This window comes from Lolium rigidum, chromosome 1 (genome assembly GCF_022539505.1).
Source record: "Lolium rigidum isolate FL_2022 chromosome 1, APGP_CSIRO_Lrig_0.1, whole genome shotgun sequence".
In the NCBI taxonomy this organism is placed as follows: domain Eukaryota; kingdom Viridiplantae; phylum Streptophyta; class Magnoliopsida; order Poales; family Poaceae; genus Lolium; species Lolium rigidum.
In genome coordinates, this window is record NC_061508.1 from 85,645,740 (window position 1) to 85,665,442 (window position 19,703).

Sequence of the window (19,703 nt, forward strand, 5' to 3'; positions counted from 1 at the left end):
GTGTACTTTCAGTTGTTATGTGTTTAGAAAGGTGGGATTTGGAGATTACTGTACAAAGTCCAAACACATGAGAATTGGATGAAGTACACATGAAACGGCCCAATTATCAAAGGGACAGTCAACCAACAGAAGGCATCATATTCCCGGTCTCTCGAGTTTATGCGCCACTCGACAGCGGATACGATTCTCCTCCCATAATCCCATTGCCAGGCAATCTAGGGGAGGCAGAAAGTGGAACCTTCACTCAGATCGCTGCAGCACCCAGCTGAATTAAGCAGATCTTCTTTCCACTAGATTATCTGTAATAATAATAATGTAGCATGTCGAGATCTTGATCCATCTTTTCTCCCCTGTTGTAGAGTAGGGCGCAAGCACTACAGCTTGCCGGAGCACCCACCCTGGAATTCTCATCCAGTCTTGGTCTCTGGACGGTCCGGGTGAGCTTCAGGCCCATGGTACTTGCCAAATCTGGGCATGGTGCGCTGCAATTTAATTTGCACTTCAAATGAAAGCGTAAAGTCCATCAGGCAGAGAGATAATGGCCACACCTCTGCCTGTGGAAAGGATATCATGATGTCTGGATCGTTTATGCTGCTGGTTGCACCTGTGCCGAGTTGGTTCAGATGGCACAATAATCTTGTGTTGCACTGTATATGATAGCTAATGGTGTCGCATTCTTTGCCGATGTCATCAGTGATGAATCAGCGAGCTCATGGATCAATACCTGCTTACAATTTCCTTGACACCATAACATGTAAACATATTTGAAAATGGCAAAAAATCCAAAACAAAATGTCTCGTGTATATCTGAACATCCTACATGCTCACAAAGTTGTTTCAGCACAAATCGACTTTTTGTGCAGCATATGCAAATAAGGCAAAATTCAGAACTAAAATAAGGAATTTGTCAAGGCATTTTTTTGTATTTTTACAAAGGGTACAAAAAATGGCGGTTTTCAGAGAAACATTACGTGGGCACATAGAACATGGAGATATACATGAGGAAAAAAATCATATTTTTGTAACACTGTCAAAATTGTTTTTTTTTTGGATAAACAACAAATGCATCCGAGATCAAAAGGGCCTTTTCATAAGATATAGTACTTCCCAATACTCGTGACGATGGAATTGCAAAGGTAAATACACAATGTGGACTTGCAAGATCTCAGATCACCATCAACTGGTGAGCTGTGATGTGAGACAGTACTCACTGGTCAGCCAAGAAGAGCCAACTGTGGATTTAGAGTGGCTCACATACTCCTTATCACCATAAGCAAAACTTGCATGGTCTGAAATCAGCATATAATGTTTACATTCATAAGAATGACAGGAAAGAAAGCTAAAAATATGAAGTTGACAAAATTAAAGAGCATCTAGCTGTCTATAACTGATAATAACCCAAGAACCTGCTAACTACAGGCCTGCTTCCGCCGCCCGCCTCGGAGTGCTCTTCCGTCGGCTCCCGTTGAGCCGGAACCCCCCACTTGACCTAGTTGCTGACTCATCGTTGCTAGACCGGGTGGTGCTTGAGCTGTTCTCTTCCAGGTCATGATGGTCAGAGCCCTCTTCTTGGGGCACCCTGTTCCTCTTGCTCCCATTTTCCTCGAGCTTTGCATCGTCTCCTTCCACTTGCTGATAGTCTGCATTGCCATTTAAGACACCCTCTACCAAATTCTTGACTTGTGCTGGATCGACTTTCTGCTTTTGGGGCCTCCCTCTCCTCTTCCTGGCAGGCGCGACCTCTTCGCTGCCGCTCCCCTTGTAGTCTTCGTGGCTCCTGCTGTTTGGGATGATCTTCCTCCCTCTGCCTCTTCCCCTGCCCATTGATCCAACCCAGTAGCTGTCGTATCTGGAGCTGTGTTGGGAAATTATGGGCACAAACTAGATGCTTCACTGCCAGATGCAGCTGAATCTGTTTGTGTTCTCTGGTTACTTGTTCTAAGCAAAGGTTTCTGGCTGCTAAAACCTTGGTGGGAGCAGGCTACAAATCTGCAAGAAAAATGAATGACCAGCAATTTACAATTTAATTGGGTGGAATGGATTTAATCAGTATCTTGCTGTACCAAAAGATACATAAACATTATCTTAGCAGTGTTGTAATGAGATCTATAGCTGTGCATAGAAATATCCCCATTTCAAATCTCAGATTGGGATACTCCAGTAGAACACCCCCAGGAGATGCTAGGAAACCAGTAACTTACTCAGGGAACAAGGAGTTATCATCCAAAATCTAATACAGGGAGGAGGAAGGATGGGGCTGAGAGCTGACCTCGCATCATCATCATCAAAGTAGCATCTGGTTCAAGATGCGTCCTGCAACCGATTAGTGGAGTACTTCTCCCAGTCCCAGAGGAAAGCAAGCAAGGTCTTGCTAGTACTGTAACTATCGATTGACAGAAGAGTAGCAAATCAAGCGGAGGAGGAAGGCTGTAGTATCGAAGTTTGTGGAAAGCTCGATGATTCCTGAATGAATGAATGAACGAGTAGGCAGCAGGCAGTGGTGCTGCTGGGGCTCCTCCGGAGCAGACAGCAGCTGTAGCTGCTGCTGCAGGGACAGCCTACACACCACACCACGAGCAGGAGAGAGGGAGAGGGAGAGTGCAGATGGGCTTTGCTAGCTTTGTTGGGTTGCTTTCGTGTAGTTTTCACTTTGTTTACCAACCGTTGAAACCGAGCTGCTCCACTGTAGCGATGCAACTGGCCCGACAAAGTAACAAATGTTTATTCGTGCAGCCAGGCGGAGCACAGCGCGCTTACCGCTGCGTCATGGCAGTGCTAGTGTTTCCATAATCTTTCATGTGTTCTTGAAGGATTCAAACAAAGGAAATTGGGAGAAGACAGGAAGGATCCCAAGACTGATTGACTGACTGACTGCCGAGAAAACCACGGGAGCCAAGATCCATCGTTGCGTCTGCGTGTTAAAAAGTGGCTCCGCCCCATAAGGAACTGTTTCTTTCTTTCGCGGAGCAACATCATCTCCATTGGTGTCCTCAGCTGAAGAAGGGACCGTTTAGTGGCATCGTTTCTGGTATGTCTGTTTGTCCTCCAAGGGCGGTCCCAAATATTTTTTAACGAAATGTTAATATTTTATTCATGATTCAATCGCTTATATAGAAGAAAATAAAGTAAAACATAGCGACTATCGTCGAACACCTTCGCTGTCGTCCTCAAACCTAAACTAGAGGCTTCTGGGCATCGCCGCAGTCGCAGTCGTCGCTTTTGTGGTATTGCATGCGGTAGATCATCCAATCGACGCAAATCTCGACAGTACCTTCGAACATGAAGTTTAGAACACAACAAACGTCTAGGTTGTGGGCGCGTGCGAACTCCTGCCAACCATTGTGGAGGTATACATGGCCTTGCCAGTCGAATAGGATCTTGTAACATCCCAGATTTAGAGGCTACAAAATAGAGAGAATACACATGTGTGCATTGCATTCATGCACAGAAAATCCGGGGAATTTTCGCGCGTTCATTTAAAACACAAAGAGATTGAGGTTTCTCTCGCGTCGGTGGAATTGATTTAGGTCATCGAGGCGAGTGCGATAAATTTTGACACGACCTTTGTTGGGTTATTGTGTTCTAGGGGGGAACAAATTGAATTCAAATTCAAATATGAAAGACAGAAATTCAAATAAGAATTTGAATTGCAATTTGAAATTTACACAAGTATATAAATACAATATGTAAAAGTAAAAACATTTGACAATTCCAAATGAATAACCGATTTAAACTTTATTATAAATATCATTATTCAATTATTTACAAGTTCCATAAAGGAAATCAAGTTACAAAGAATACAAAATAGAAATAAAAAGAATTCCTAAAACTAAATCTTGATCTTCTCAATCCTCTAATTCTTCTTTTCCCTGCAATAAAAGAAACAAAACAAATACAAGAGAAATAATAGTGGTTAATGTTAAAATGTTTTCTTCACCTTTGGTGAGGCAATGCTAAATGTTGGAGACTAGCCATAGGAAATTAGGAACTTGTCGTAATAACCAAATGTTGATCAGAGGGAGTAAATCTGATTTAGGCAACAAGGGACAATCAAAGCTTTTTGATCACTATTCCATCGAAGGCATCAACGAGGCATTATCAAGGACAACCACTAACAAAATCTCGGGCAACCAGGGACATGAAGGCAACAGTTGTTTGATTTCATTTATTTTTAGGCAACAAGATAATTATTTTAATCTCCCTCTAATCTAGCTAGAAACCATAATGCCCACAAATGTATTTATGTAGATCACGATTGACATTGAAAAGTCAAAATGATCATAATACTTAAAAGCATCTATTAATTAAGCAGAAACTTGATTAACGTGAAAGTCACACTTAATTTGTTTAGCTGACATAATGGTACCAACCACTAAGATAAAGAAGAAAGGTCTATAGATAATAGTCAGATACCAATAGCAGGCCACGGAAGTATATTTCCACCTGGCAGTACACAAAGAAATGTTCAAACAGGGATAAGCACCACTTCAGTCGTGACTTGCATATGGGGGAAAAGAAAGTCAAGTTGTTTTTTTGCACTAGGTGGAGAAAACACACACATGCAGCACACTCACAACCTTGCATGGCATAGCTGTCGATACCACAGACAGTAGCCCAATACTATAAAAGCAAGGGCATCAAAACCCAGTCAAATCATTTGGCTCGGGCTTCACCAAAGAAGTATAATAGCCGAAGCAGCACACCACACATTCCAGTCGCATCATCCTTTTCTCCCTGATGTAAAGCACACCAGCAGCTCCAGTAGCTAGAACAGCAAGAACACATCACTAGTATCCTATTTTGTTCCACACAAATAAGAGCCAAATAGAATATCAGGAAGCAAGGAGGAGGAGGAGGCTACCACAAGTAGGTTATATCAAAATCTAGAAGACAAGCATCCCAGAAGTCCAAACTACAAAGTTCAGCATGTAGAAACTAGCCAGAAGCATGAGCTAGATCTTGCAGTATCTGTTCTCAAGAGCCAAATAGAATATCAGGAAGCAAGGAGGAGGAGGAGGCTACCACAAGTAGGTTATATCAAAATCTAGAAGACAAGCATCCCAGAAGTCCAAACTATAAAGTTCAGCATGTAGAAACTAGCTAGAAGCATGAGCTAGATCTTGCAGTATCTGTTCTTAAGCTTTCGCACAGTCACATTTGGGAAATAGGAAGAATGATGATACACATTTGTCCAATCTAAATATCCTTCCACTAGATTTTCATCTAGGAGAAAAGAGAGATGTATTTCTCTCAGATCTAGCATAGAAGTGTTATGCTATGCTCATCCTAGAGTTTGGAAATTTACAACTAGTATCTGTTCTTGTCTAAAAATCTAGCCTCAGCCTTTGCATCACATGCAGGACAAAGAGATCAAGCACACGCATATGTTCTTATCAATATTGGATCATAGAAAATTGGCAGGGACAAATAGCAGCAGATCATGTTGTTTAGATCTACTGCTATGTACACTCCACCGGGAGGCATCACATGAGCAGATCTAAGAGCAGCAGAAGCCACCGAGTTGTTCAACACAAGCACATCAATATATTTTCCTACACTACAAGAAAAGTTGCCATGGCCGACGAAGTTGAAGTCGCGCCGTGGTTGCTGGTGTACCATGGCCGACGATTTTGGGTCTGTCCGTTGTGCATGTCAAAACGTTTTTTTTCTCGTTTTTGAGGTCACCTAGCCCGACGAAAACGGCCAAAACGTTGCGTATGGTGGCCCGGGACGTGGTGCATCTCGAATTCTCGGGTTCGCCGGCCGAGTCAACGCAAATCCGCACCGCCGAGGGATGTAGGGCCCGGATGGCAGCCTCTACGGCATTGTTTTTTTCTCGATCGCGCCATCTCGTTCAACGCTCTCCGATCGAGCCGTTTACGATGCGGGATCATGGGTCCCGCATGTCATCCTCTATGAACCAAAATTCTTTCTATTCTTGGATTTTTTGACCCCCGATTTCCGGCTACTTCCTTTTTCTTTTGATCCCTTGCCGCCTTGGAAACGTTGAGACCGCTGTCGCTAATTAGGACCCGCATGTCATCCTCTATGAGCAATCAACTTTCTTTTCTTGGAGTTTTTTTTTGGCACCTCAAATTTGGTCACTTGCCTTTTTCTTTCGATCCCCTGCCGCCTCTCAAACGGTGATACCGCTGCTGCTAAATGGGACCCGCATGTCATCCTCTATGTACTATAAAACTTTTTTTCTTGGATTTTTTTGGCACCTCAAATTTGGTCACTTGCCTTTGTCTTTCGATCCCTGGCCGCCTCTCAAACGGTGATACCGCTGCTGCTAAATGGGACCCGCATGTCATCCTCTATGTACTATAAAACTTTCTTTTCTTGGATTTTTTTGGCACCTCATATTTGGTCACTTACCTTTTTCTTTCGATCCCCTGCCGCCTCTCAAACGGTGAGACCGTTGCTTGCTAAATGGGACCCGCATGTCATCCTCTATGTACTATAAAACTTTCTTTTCTAGGATTTTTTTTGGAACCTCATATTTGGTCACTTGCCTTTTTCTTTCGATCCCGTGCAGCCTCTCAAACGGTGATACCGCTGCTTGCTAAATGGGACCCGCATGTCATCCTCTATGTACAATCAAGTTTCTTTTCTTGAAATATTTTTGGCTCCCGATATTTGGTCACTTGCATTTTTCTTTCGATCTCATGCCACGTTGAGGACACTGCGAGGCTCATGGGACCCGCATGTCATCCTCTATGTACTATAAAACTTTCTTTTCTTGGATTTTTTTGGCACCTCATATTTGGTCACTTGCCTTTTTCTTTCGATCCCCTGCCGCTTCTCAAACGGTGATACCGCTCGTCGCTAAATGGGACCCGCATGTCATCCTCTATGTACAATCAAGTTTCTTTTCTTGAATTATTTTTGGCTCCCGATATTTGGTCACTTGCCTTTTTCTTTCGATCTCATGCCACGTTTGAAACGTTGAGGACCCCGCTGGCTCATGGGACCCGCATGTCATCCTCTATGTGCTATAAAAGTTTATTTTCTTGGGTTTTTTTCACCCTCTGATTTTTGGCTATTTCCTTTTCCTTTTGATCCCCTGCCGCCTTGGAAACGTTGAGTAAGCTGCTGACTCATGGGACCCGCATGTCATCCTCTATGTACAATCAACTTTATTTCTCAAGCCGCATTTGAAACGTTGAGACCGCTGCTGCTAATTGGGACCCGCATGTCATCCTCTATGTACAATAAAGTTTTTTCTTGGATTATCTTTGGCTCCTGATATTTTGTCACTTGCCTTTTTCTTTTGATCTCATGCCGCCTTTGAAACGTTGAGTAAGCTGCTGGCTCATGGGTCCCGCATGTCATCCTCTACGAACAATAAAAGTTTCCTTTCTTGGAGTTATTTTTGACCCCTAATTTCCGGCTATTTGCCTTTTTCTTTTGATCTCCTGCCCCATTTGAAACGATGAGGACGTTGTTGGCAGGTCGGTCCCACATGTCATCCTCTGTGAACAATAAAAGTTTCCTTTGATGGATTTATTTTGAACCCCTAATTAATTTCGGGATATTTCCTTTTTTTCCTTTGATCCCCTGCCGCCTTGGAATCGTTGAGGATGCTGCTGCCTCATGGGTCCCGCATGTCATCCTCTCAGAACGGTAAATGTTTCTTTTCTTGGATTTTGTTGACCAAACGATTTTTGGCTTATTTTTTCTTTCGATCTCCTGCAGCCTTTAAAACGTTCAGGACGCTGCTGGCTCACGGGTCCCACATGTCAACCTCTATGACCAATAAACGCGCGAGGATGTTGGTTGCCTCATGGGTCCCGCATGTCATCCTCTCAGAACGAAAATGTTTCTTTTCTTGGATTTTTTACCAACAGATTTTTGGTTTATTTTTTCTTTCCATCCCCTGCCGCCTTTAAAACGTTGACGACGCTGCTGGCTCATGGGTCCCCGATGTCAGCCTTCCCGTACAAGAAACATGTGATATCTTGATTATTTTGCAGACAATGAACATTGTATTTCGCTCTGAGCTATTGCAAACGGATAAATTAAATCTTTATTTTTACATAAACAAACTTATATGTTGAATCTCCTTGTTTTGTGTTTTTGCGAAGCATAGGACTTTCCTGTTTTTTTAGAAAAATCCGAACTTTCCTATTTTGGAGTGGGCTGAAATTGTACGAGTCAAAAGGCCCAGCAGGATAGTTCGAAGGCCCAGATGTCCAAATGCAGCCCAATTGAAATCTTTATTTTCTTGGATTTTTTTCACCCCCTGATTTCTGGCTACTTCATTTTTCTTTTGGTCCTGTGCCGCCTTGGAAACGTTGAGACCGCTGTCGCAAAATGGGACCCGCATGTCATCCTCTATGTATAATAAAATTTCTTTTCTTGGATTATTTTTGGCTCCCGATATTTGGTCACTTGCCTTTTTCTTTCAATCTCATGCCGACTTTGAAACGTTGAGGAAGCTGCTGGCTCATGGGTCCCGCATGTCATCATCTATGAACAATAAAAGTTTCCTTTGTTGGATTTATTTTTTACCCCTAATTTCAGGCTATTTGCCTTTTTCTTTTGATCCCCTGCCCCCTTTGAAACCATGACGACGCAGGTGGCAGGTCGGTCCCACATGTCATCCTCTATGAACAATAAAGGTTTCCTTTGATAGATTTATGTTTGACCCTAATTAATTTCTGGCTATTTCCTATTTTTATTTTGATCCACTGCCGCCTTGGAATAGTTGAGGATGCTGCTGCCTCATGGGTCCCGCATGTCATCCTCTCAGAAAGGTAAAAGTTTCATTTCTTGGATTTTGTTTACCAACTGATTTTTGGCTTATTTTTTTTTGTTTCGATCTCCTACTGCCTTTAAAACGTTGACGACGCTGCTGGCTCATGGGTCCCCAATGTCAGCCTCCCCGTACTGCAAATCCTCTTTCTGCAAAGGTTGTATTTCTAGCTAGATAGCTAAGGTGGATTCGAATCTGCCGTGGTTCAGGCAGCTCAGGTAAGTCTTCTTGCACTTATTAATGGAACTAGTGTATAGGAAGGTCAAGACATGTGGCTTGGTGTAATGAATCTATTTGAATCATGTTGTGGATTCAATCTGATAGTTCTCTAACAGGTCAGCCAAAATATAAATTAAGTTTTTTTCTAAAACGGAAATGCAAATTAAGATGAACACAAACATTAGTTATCATACTAGCTGAGAGCAAAAGCTTGCCAGAGTTTTACCACCCATACAATTAATTAGCAGTTCAGATAAGATAACCTTATATAAGTATAACTACAAATGCATTTGCTAAGGGCTCATGGGATAATAGAACTAGACAACCGCAAACTTGATGACCAGCATGTCACAGCGGCATCGAAAGATCTTGACCTTCAACTTTGATCCAATGCGAAGTTTGGCACCGTCAATGAACTTTTTCCACCTGGAAGTAACAGCCAAGCGGCCATCTGTGGGACTCGACGGAGTACCGTCCCTCCACGGTGAGACCTTCACTCTCCATGACGAGGGAAATCTTGCCCCTTCGGCCAGGATTGAGATCCTTGGCGATACTTTTAGGCAATTTCTGATTCAAAGCAAGAGATACCAACAAAAATTAGTCAATGGCACCAATGCATCGAAGACCGAACCATGTGAGACTTTGAGTAGAGAAGACATCAAGATAAGAGCGAGTTATGCTATCATATACTCACGAACATAGCCTTCGGATGTGTCCCGGTCACCACACGGGTGGCCACATCAATGAGCCGAGACCTCGGTGATCGCGTGGGGCAGGTGCGGGAGCTCGGGCTGGTACACGAGCTGGTGCCGATGCGGGAGACTCGCTGGGCGAGGTGCAATAAACGGTGCCTCTAGAGGAACCGGTGCCGATGCGAGAGACCGTTGGGCGAGTGCGATGAACGGTGCAGCTAGAGGAACCGATGTCGATGCGGGAGCCTCGTTGGGCGGGTGTAGTATATGGGGCCTCTACAGGAACCAATGCCGATGTAGGGGCCTGCTGGGTAGATGCAATAAACGGTGCTGGTACGGGAACCGGTGCCGATGCGAGAGAGTGGGAAGCCGGTGCCGGTGCTCTGGTGTGGGTGCCCTTTGTGACATCCGCTCTCGTTCCATCGGGGGATCGGCAGCTTTGATCATGTTAAACCCAGCAAGCTAGAACAGAGAGAATGGTTTAGAACAACCGCTCGTAATGCAAGTAATCAAAGGATATGAGTACAAAAAAGTTACATATTATATATTTGGAAGTGTCTCCAACTCGTAGCAAGCTACGTATATCCGCCCGTTTGAGTTTCGATCCTCGGCTCGTCGCCCTTCTTCGGACCGTAGTCAAAAGCAAACTTTCTCCAATCATGTCCATACAAATATGTGATGGCCTCGCGTCTTGTAGACATACACCTCATAGACCGTGTAGGTGTTCATCAATTTGCCATTGCCATGCATAGTGAAAGACCCTTCATGCGGACACATCCGGTTAATCATTGGACGAAGTTCACAAGGTACAGTCTGCAGGTGAAAATTGATAGTAAAGTAAGAAGCAGGAAGACTAAAAACAAGACTTTACTATATGTCAATTCATGCTAAACCACTGAGAATACATACATGTAACTCTGTGAAGGAGTTATTAGAAAGGTAGATAGAGCCATAGGTGGTGTTATATGCGGGGTATGTACATGGGCCCGCCATATTCCCGCAAGCTCGGCATCGGGATGGTGAAGGAAACATGGGAGGTACTACCGGTGCGTAGCGCTGAATGTAAGTGGAAGAATTAGGTTGTGTAAAGTGCATAGTTCAGAGCAATGCAAATGTTGACAAGCGAGTGCATAACACTATGTTACAAACCGAACAGATCAAAATTTAGTGTATGATGAATATAAGCATGCTAATTTGGCGTTTCCGAATTCCAAGAAGCATTAGACAGAGCCGGTGATAATATCAGACATAAATCATGGCATGTATATGTGGCTTAAGAAAATATACCCGAACCCTTGGATGGTTACGGCCCGGCTGGTCCTTGGACTTGAGCTTATATAAGCATCCGGAAGGTGGGGCTGACGAGTAACTTGGTGGCAGCCTCTGCGGATGCCTCATCGACAGCGAGCTTGCAATCCTTTTGACCAATGAAGGCTTAGCAGTTTCGATCGCATATGAAAATTGAAGAGCAACGGACATCAGCGAGTGATATATAAAATGAATCTATGAGACACCGATGCATATAGTGCTGGATGTAAGTGGAAGAATAGGGTTGTGTGTGTTTCGAACTATTGGTAAGCATAATTAGACAAAGCCGACAATAAACGAGACAAATCAAATCATGTATGAGGATTAAGAAAATATACCTTGCTATCGAAAAGGATACCACCCGGCTGGCCCGTGGCCTTGTGCTTGAGGAGGTTTTCAGAAGATGGTGGCGGCACCATCGTCTTCACAGCAGCCTCATCAGGATCATTTTTTATCCATTTGAGTAGAGGCACAGAAGCTTCATCCTGCATATGAATAACAACAGAACTCATCATTGATATTTAATAAATCTATGAGATGGACTGATGCAAATACTGCGGGATATAAGTGGAAGAATAGGGTTGTGCATAGACAACAGTTGACAACAATGCAAATGATTACAAAAGAAGCCAACGGAACTCCACAGTTTATATACTGGATGAGACAGACTGAAAAGTGAAAAATTAGTGTATGATGATTGTAAGCAAACGCGAGTGTTTCGAACTTTTGGTAAGCATTAGGCAAAGCCAACGGTAATTAAACGAGATAATAATAAAATCATGTATGTGGATTAAGAAAATATACCAGATTCATTAAAAGGTCACCACCCGACTGGCCCATGGCCTCGTGCTTGTAGAGGTTTTTGGATGATGGTGCCGGCACCATCGTCCTCACAGCAGACCTCATCGACCTCATTTTGCATCCACTTGAGTAAAGGCGCAGCGATTTCAGCCTGCATAAGAATGGGAACAGATCTCAGCAGTGATATTGAATGACTGCGAGACAGACCGATGCATATAGTGCTTGGATGTAAGTGGAAGGGTATGGCTGTGTATGGACAACAGTTCACAACAATGCAAGGGTGTGTACGGTTCTGAAACAGCGTGGAATGGAATGGAATGGTTCCATTTCAGAGGAATGGAATGGTTACATTTTTTCGGTTGGGAAAAATGGAGAGCAGAACAGATCAAGGTTAAACTAATCATTTGCCTCAAAATTGTAATTAGCAACTGTAAATGACATTTTAATCTCAAAATCGTAATTAACAGCGCCTAATGGTGCTCTTTTAATCTAAAAATCGTAGTTAACATCATTTTTTGTTGGGTTAGGGGAACTGGAGAGTAGATGAACATTACTGTATGATGATTGTAAGCAAACGAATTTGGTGTTTCTAAACTTTTGGCTTCGAGATCTTATGGGCTTCAACTATAGCCTACCCCAACTTGTTTGGGACTGAAAGGCATGGTTGTTGTTGTTATTGTTGTAAACTTTTGGCAAGCATTAGAAAAAACCGACAATAAACAGACAAAAATCAAGGCATGTTTTGTGGATTAAGAAAATATACCATATTCATTAAAAGATCACCACCCAGTGGGCGCGTGGCCTTGTGCTTGTAGAGGCATTTAGAAGATGGGGGCGGCATCAACATACTGGCAGCCCGATCAGCCGCAGCTTTGATCTTCCTTTTGAGTAAAGGCCCTAAAGTTTCAGTCTGCATATGAATAGAAAAACAAAAGGCAGACCTCGGCAGTGATATTGAATTACTGTATGAGATAGACTGATGCATATAGTGGATACTCTTAGCCTTTTGCACCATGAACACTAGCTATGGACAGACAAAAAAAACTACTCCAGTTGACTCAGCTTTGTCTAGATACCTCCGTATCTACAGATAGTTGAGTCAATTAATTTGGATCTGAGGGAGTATCAGATTCAGACTACATCATGGTAAGTTGGTTAAAAAAAATTACCCCTCGGCGGTTGATGTCTACGGGAGCTTCTATTCTTGTAGACAGTGTTGGGCCTCCAAGAGCAGAGGTTTGTAGAACAGCCGCAAGTTTCCCTTAAGTGGATCACCCAAGGTTTATCGAACTCAGGGAGGAAGAGGTCAAAGATATCCCTCTCATGCAACCCCGCAACCACAAAGCAAGAAGTCTCTTGTGTCCCCAACACACCTAATAGGTGCACTAGTTCGGCGAAGAGATAGTGAAATACGGGTGGTATAAATAAGTATGAGCGATGGCAACGGCACCGTAAAAGTGCTTTGCCCGGGACGATGAACAAGCGATAGTAACGCAGCAGTAGTAACGCAAGTAAAAGCAAGTAAACAAGCAGCGATAGCGATATTTAGGAACAAGGCCTAGGGATTAGACTTTCACTAGTGGACACTCTCAACTTTGATCACATAACAGAATAGATAAATGCATACTCTACACTCTCTTGTTGGATGATGAACACCACTAATTGCGTAGGATTACACGAACCCTCAATGCCGGAGTTAACAAGCTCCACAATATTCAATGTTCATATTTAAATAACCTTAGAGTGCATGACAGATCAACACAACTAAACCAAGTACTAACATAGCATGCACACTGTCACCTTCACACTATGTAGGAGGAATAGATCACATCAATACCATCATAGCAATAGTTAACTTCATAATCTACAAGAGATCATAATCATAGCCTACGCCAAGTACTAACACGGATGCACACACCGTCACCATTACACCGTGCAGGAGGAATAAACTACTTTAATAACATCACTAGAGTAGCACATGGATAAATTGTGATACAAAACACATTGCAATCATAAAGGGATATAAATAAGCACTTCACTATGCCATTCATAACGGTGAATAAGTATTCTCGTGAAATATAGCCTAAGAGACCCACACGGTGCACACACTCGTCACCTTTACACACGTGGGACAAGGAGTCTCCGGAGATCACATAAGTAAAACCCACTTGACTAGCATAATGACATCTAGATTACAAGCATCATCATATGAATCTCAATCATGTAAGGCAGCTCATGAGATTATTGTATTGAAGTACATAGGAGAGAGATTAACCACATAGCTACCGGTACAGCCCCGAGCCTCGATGGAGAACTACTCCCTCCTCATGGGAGACAGCAGCGTTGATGAAGATGGCGGTGGTGTCGATGGAGGAGCCTTCCGGGGGCACTTCCCCGTCCCGGCGGCGTGCCAGAACAGAGACTCCTGCCCCCCAGATCTTGCCTTCGCGATGGTGGCGGCTCTGGAAGGTTTCTCGTACCGTGGTTTTTTTCGTCTCGAGGTTTTAGGTCAGGGACCTTTATATAGGCGAAGAGGCGGAGTCGGAGGGCTGACGGGGCGACGACACAATAGGGGGGCGCGGCCCCCCCTCTGGCCGCGCCGGCCTGTCATCTGGGGGCCCAGTGGCCCCTCTCTGGCGACTCTCGGGTGTTCTGGAAGCTTCGTGGAAAAATGGGATGCTGGGCCTTGATTTCGTCCGATTCCGAGAATATTTCCTTACTAGGATTTCGGAACCAAAAACAACAGAAAACGAAGAATCGGCCCTTCGGCATCTCGTCAATAGGTTAGTTCCGGAAAACGCATAAATATGACATAAAGTATGCATAAAACATGTAGATATCATCAATAATGTGGCATGGAACATAAGAAATTATCGATACGTCGGAGACGTATCGGCGGTCCCTGCCCGGCTCGGCAGGTGGCATTTCGCTTCTTGTGCCTGCAGATCGGGCCATGCTCCCGCAGCGGTGGGGCGCTATTCTCGTTCCCCATAGCCTCAGCACGGAACCCGGAGGTACCAACCTCGATACGGAGAATATAGAGCATGGTGTCACGGAGGCTTTATGCACAAACAGATCGAAGACATGTGCTACTTTAAGCATCTTCCGAACAGAACGCAGTTGAGGATGCGGACGGACAGAGTGGATAAGCAAACGGAGTACCCGCTTTGCGGGGCCGGGGACGCCGCTCGAGGCTCAGCCAACTACCCACATGCGTGGTGGCCTTACGCTCCATTGCCCCCCCACCACCACCGAGGTATTTCCTTTCCGTGCACAAGCTGACAAAAGATACATTGAGGATCCGCGAAACTACAAAGGTTGCAAATGTCGACAAATAAAGGAAGAACACCCCAATCCAAGCAAAGGTAGCCCCCGCCCCCACCCCCATCAATCACTCCCGGCGCGAGGGTGACCGAGAAAGACACCCCTTCGCCCGGAATAGGAAATAGTAGATGCGCAAGATATCGAGGTGAGGAAAAAAGAACCGATCTCGAGAAAGGAAAGAGCATTACTAGTACTACCTAATCCGCTTGGTCTAGATGCAGCTTGCCCCTCCAAGCTGGATGCCTGGACGGTGGAGGCGAAAGGAGGGGATCGAGCTAGCGGCTTGCATCCGTCGGCTGTCGGCACTCGATCGGGAGAGACAAGGGGGCTACATAAAGGGGAGGGGTAACATATTTTATTACACGGTGAACTTACCGATGTGACTAGTCATTACATGTCTCACTGAAACTGGGGCCCATAGTGTGGCACCCCAAATTCACTTGAACCTGCCCGGCGGGACGCATTGGCGCGTCAAGAAAAGCCCCGAATTGTAGCGGGGAAATGAAACATTTCACAAAAATTCGAAAATCAAGCACACTGCCACGCACCAAGCACGCGGGCTGTTCCTTCCTCTTCCTCGGTTCCTCCTCCCCTATCCGAAAAAACACCAAATCCCAAGCTCAAACAACAACAAAAAAAACCCAAATCCCCTGGCCGCCATGCATGTCCTCGTTAACCCGCTGGAGATCGTTCCCGGACGAGGCGGACCCCCCGCCCTGAGATCCCAAGTTCGTCCGTTCCGTCCACCTCGAGGCACTGCGTGCTGTCTCGCAGCGGCGGCTTGAGGGCGCTGCAGAGGAAGTTCCGCCGGAAAGTGCTCATGGCAACCGTGCAAGCTCACCGGCGTGCTGTATCCCGAGAGGAACTGGTCAAAGCTTTGCTATTCGCAAAAAAGCGGGCCAAGATCTGGTCAAAGCTTCGTCGATGGCTTGCCGCGAGAGGCTTGGAGTCCAGAGTCAATAAACTAGCTGCTCGAGGACTTGGGCGGTTTACACCGATTCATATTAACTGACTCAAGTTTGTTAGTCTAGTTAACAAATGCATCTAGATACATCCATATCTAGACAAAATTGAGTCAATTAATATGAATCGGAGGGGAGTGCCTGAAAGTGTTTCATGCTACCAATTAATGCGCTGGCAGGACCGGTCTGTAGAAGTAATTGTGCTACTATTCATACGATGAACTGATTGTGTGGGTGTCAAATTTTGCAACGCGATCATCCACTGAATGATTAATTATAGTTCTAGCGCCAAAGGCGTACAAATCATAACAAAGATAGTACAACTACAGCACCAGAACATAAGAGTACGAATCATAAAGTAGCTCAACATTTTGCATCAGGGCTGGGTGGTCCTGAGACTACCGGGACGCCCCTGATGATCTCCGGGCGTGCATCCGCTTCAACGCAAAGCTGTGTACTCGGTCCACGGCCTCCTTCTGTAGGCTGGATAATCTCGGGTGCAGGACCTTCGTCTATGAAAGGCTCGTCATCGGTACCATCCACGGGTGCATCGGGGCTGGGTGGTCTTGAGACTACCCGGACGCCACCGATGATCTCCGGGCGTGCATCCACTTCAACGCAAAGCTGTGTACTCGGTCCACGGCCTCCTTCGTAGGGCTGGATAATCTCGGGTGCGGGATCTTCATCTATGAAAGGCCCGTCATCGGTACCATCCACGAGTGCATCAAGCCGAGATTCATCTTCAAATCTCCCATCAAGCCGAGAGACCTCTTCAACTCTATGCTTACGCAATTAGTACATCAACAGATTAGACAAACATCTAAGGGATGCAACTCTGAACAAATGCCGTTTTACATATTTACCTTCTCATCTGGCACAACACATGTCCCAGAGCTGAAACCCGGTTCCTGAAGCAAGCGCTTTTTCTCTCCTTCCCGTCCATCCATCTGCAACAAGTTAAATTTGAGTACAGAACCTTGCACAGCAATGCAAACTATTGATCGAAACAGCGGCCGCATCAATATAAATAATTAACTACATATGCCAGCACACATACAGTGTGAGCAAGATCTGCTTCTCCCGCTGAAGGATCATTATGTGGTTCACCATGATAAACCCACCTAACATATGTGCGGTCCATCCAAAAAATGTGTAAATGATCTTCCACTACATGGTGAGGCCTCTTCTCACCATTCATACATGTGCAGCGCGGGCAATACACGTCCAGGTCGTGACCTTCATGAGCTCTAATAAACCCCATAAAGGGTTGAACACCATTTATATATGAAGGGGAACATAAGTGTCCATGCAGTATCCAAGTTCTATCCATATGTTTAATTATGAGATACAATGGTTGGTGATTAATTTAAGGCGAAGTAGGAAATGTATATCCGTCGAGTACAAAACTATACTAGTACATGATTATGCATTTCCGCAATCATGTCGAGTACAAAATAAAAAATGCCCATCGACATTTTAGCAAACAGATCGTGTACAAAACTCTGCCATGGCATTTCAGCAAATTAACGGATCGAGTGCAGAACTGACTCTATATGCCCACGCAAATGAACAAATTGAACGAGGACAAATCGAGCGGAAAACTATAAAGTGCCAATTAGTTCGAGCATACCGACGATTTTTTTAGCAGCATCAAGAAAATATAAATCGTTACGCCGTCTTGCCCGATGCATGATTGAGCTAGAGATAGCAACCCTACCGTGGATCAACTTGACCGCCGGTGCGTCTCGAGAAGAACGACGGGGAGGGGAAGCTTCTTCTTCGCACGGACGGGACGGGGAGGGGAAGCTCTTCGCACGGACGGGGATAAGTTGTGTAGCGGTGGGTGGGGGTCATGCGGCCGGGCCGCCCGGTAGGTGGTGTTTAATGGAGTTGCGTGTGTAATTTGCCGTGCACAAGGTTGAGGAATAGGCGGTTCCCTTTGCCGCGCGCACAATTCAAACTATCCCGCCCATGTAGTTTAAATTCGCCCTGTTTTCGTTAAATCGACATAAAGTCATGTGAGTGGGTGGAAATTAGCAAAGTTGCTTGAAAAATAGTAAAACTCTGGAATTATCCTTTAAATATGCTCTACTTCGTGTGAAAATCGGGGTGTGGAGGCATGTTGAGCTGTTTTATTTGTACCTTCTTCATTAAAACTCCCATTTTATGCACTTTGGATGGAAAGAAATCATTTGTACATAAATTTTAACAACGCCATTTGCAAACATTAATTGTTTTACATGCCAAGATGCACCCATCCACCAAATATGGGGCAAAAGTTTATCACAATCTAGATATATATGTATAATTAGTGAGGGACCCCTTTTGATTTTGTGCAATTTCCACTAATTAGCTAGAGAGAAGGGGTCGATTAATTAGGCCATGTTAGGGGCTATGTGTTTTAGATTAGGGTTGTGTGGATTCAAATACAACTTCTATATTTGTGTGCTATGATTAATCAAAACTAGACCGATCGACTGCGCACACATTATTAGAGGCACATGCCTTTGCGCATAAAGTGCATGTGTGTGTTGTTGGCCACCAATGAGAGAGCGGTGAGAGAGCGATTGAAATCCCCAAATTAAACACATATATAAGCATACATGGTTAGGCCATGCATTCATATTAATTATATATATTGTGAGGCAAATAAATTAAAGTGCATGCGTATATATATAAGTGTGTTTCTTGGCCACCAACGATATATAGATCGAAAGAGAGAGATTGAAATATATATATCCCCAAGAATATGTTCAAACATATATTGAAATATATGCACGAATGATATGCAAGGTATGCCATGCGCACATGCACACTAATTATATATATATTATGAGACAACTTAATCAAATGTATTTTCATTCGAGATCGAGAACTTGTCAAAAATCAAGTTAATTAATTTATCAGCGCTAATTAGTTGGTCGCCTACTTGATGCGCAATTAAGTGTCGTTGGCCTATATATATATGTAGGGTTTAATTAGGGTTTAGGGTTTAGGGTTAGCTAGCTAGGGTTTTAGGGTTAGGGTTAGGGTTAATTAGGGTTTACGGTCTAGGGTTTAGGGTCTAGGGTTTAGGGTCTAGGGTTTAGGGTTTAGTGTTTAGGGTGTTTAGGGTGTACGTTTAGGGTTTAGGGTTTAGTGTTTAGGGTGTTTAGGGTGTACGTTTAGGGTATAATTAGGGATTAGGGTTTTAGGGTTTAAGGTTTAGGGATCAACGATCGAGTGCACACACACATTATTAGAGGCACCCGCGCCTTTGCGCATAAAGTGCATGCGTATATATATAAGTGTGTTTCTTGGCCACCAACGATATATAGATCGAGATAACGAGAGAGATTTAAATATATATATATATCCCCAAGAATATGTTCAAATATATATTGAAATATATGCACGAATCAAGTTAATTAATTTATCGGCGCTAATTAGTTGGTCGCCTGCTTGATGCGCAATTAAGTGTCGTTGGCCTATATATGTAGGGTTTAGGGTTTAGGGTTAGCTAGGGGTTAGGGTTAGGGTTAGGGTTTAGGGTTTAGGGTTTAGGGTTTAGTGTTTAGGGTTTAGGGTTTAGGGTTTTAGGGTTTAGGGTCTAGGGTTTAGGGTTTAGTGTTTAGGGTGTTTAGGGGGTGTATGTTTAGG

General features: G+C 44.2%; 1 protein-coding gene across 1 annotated transcript; it reads right to left on the reverse strand.

Moving 5' to 3' along the window:
- Window positions 1–1,413: 1,413 nt before the first annotated feature.
- Window positions 1,414–1,862, reverse strand: LOC124677005. Its single transcript, XM_047213016.1, has one exon. The coding sequence runs from the start codon at window positions 1,822–1,824 to the stop codon at window positions 1,414–1,416; it is 411 nt and encodes a 136-aa protein (XP_047068972.1). The 5' UTR covers window positions 1,825–1,862.
- Window positions 1,863–19,703: the final 17,841 nt, after the last annotated feature.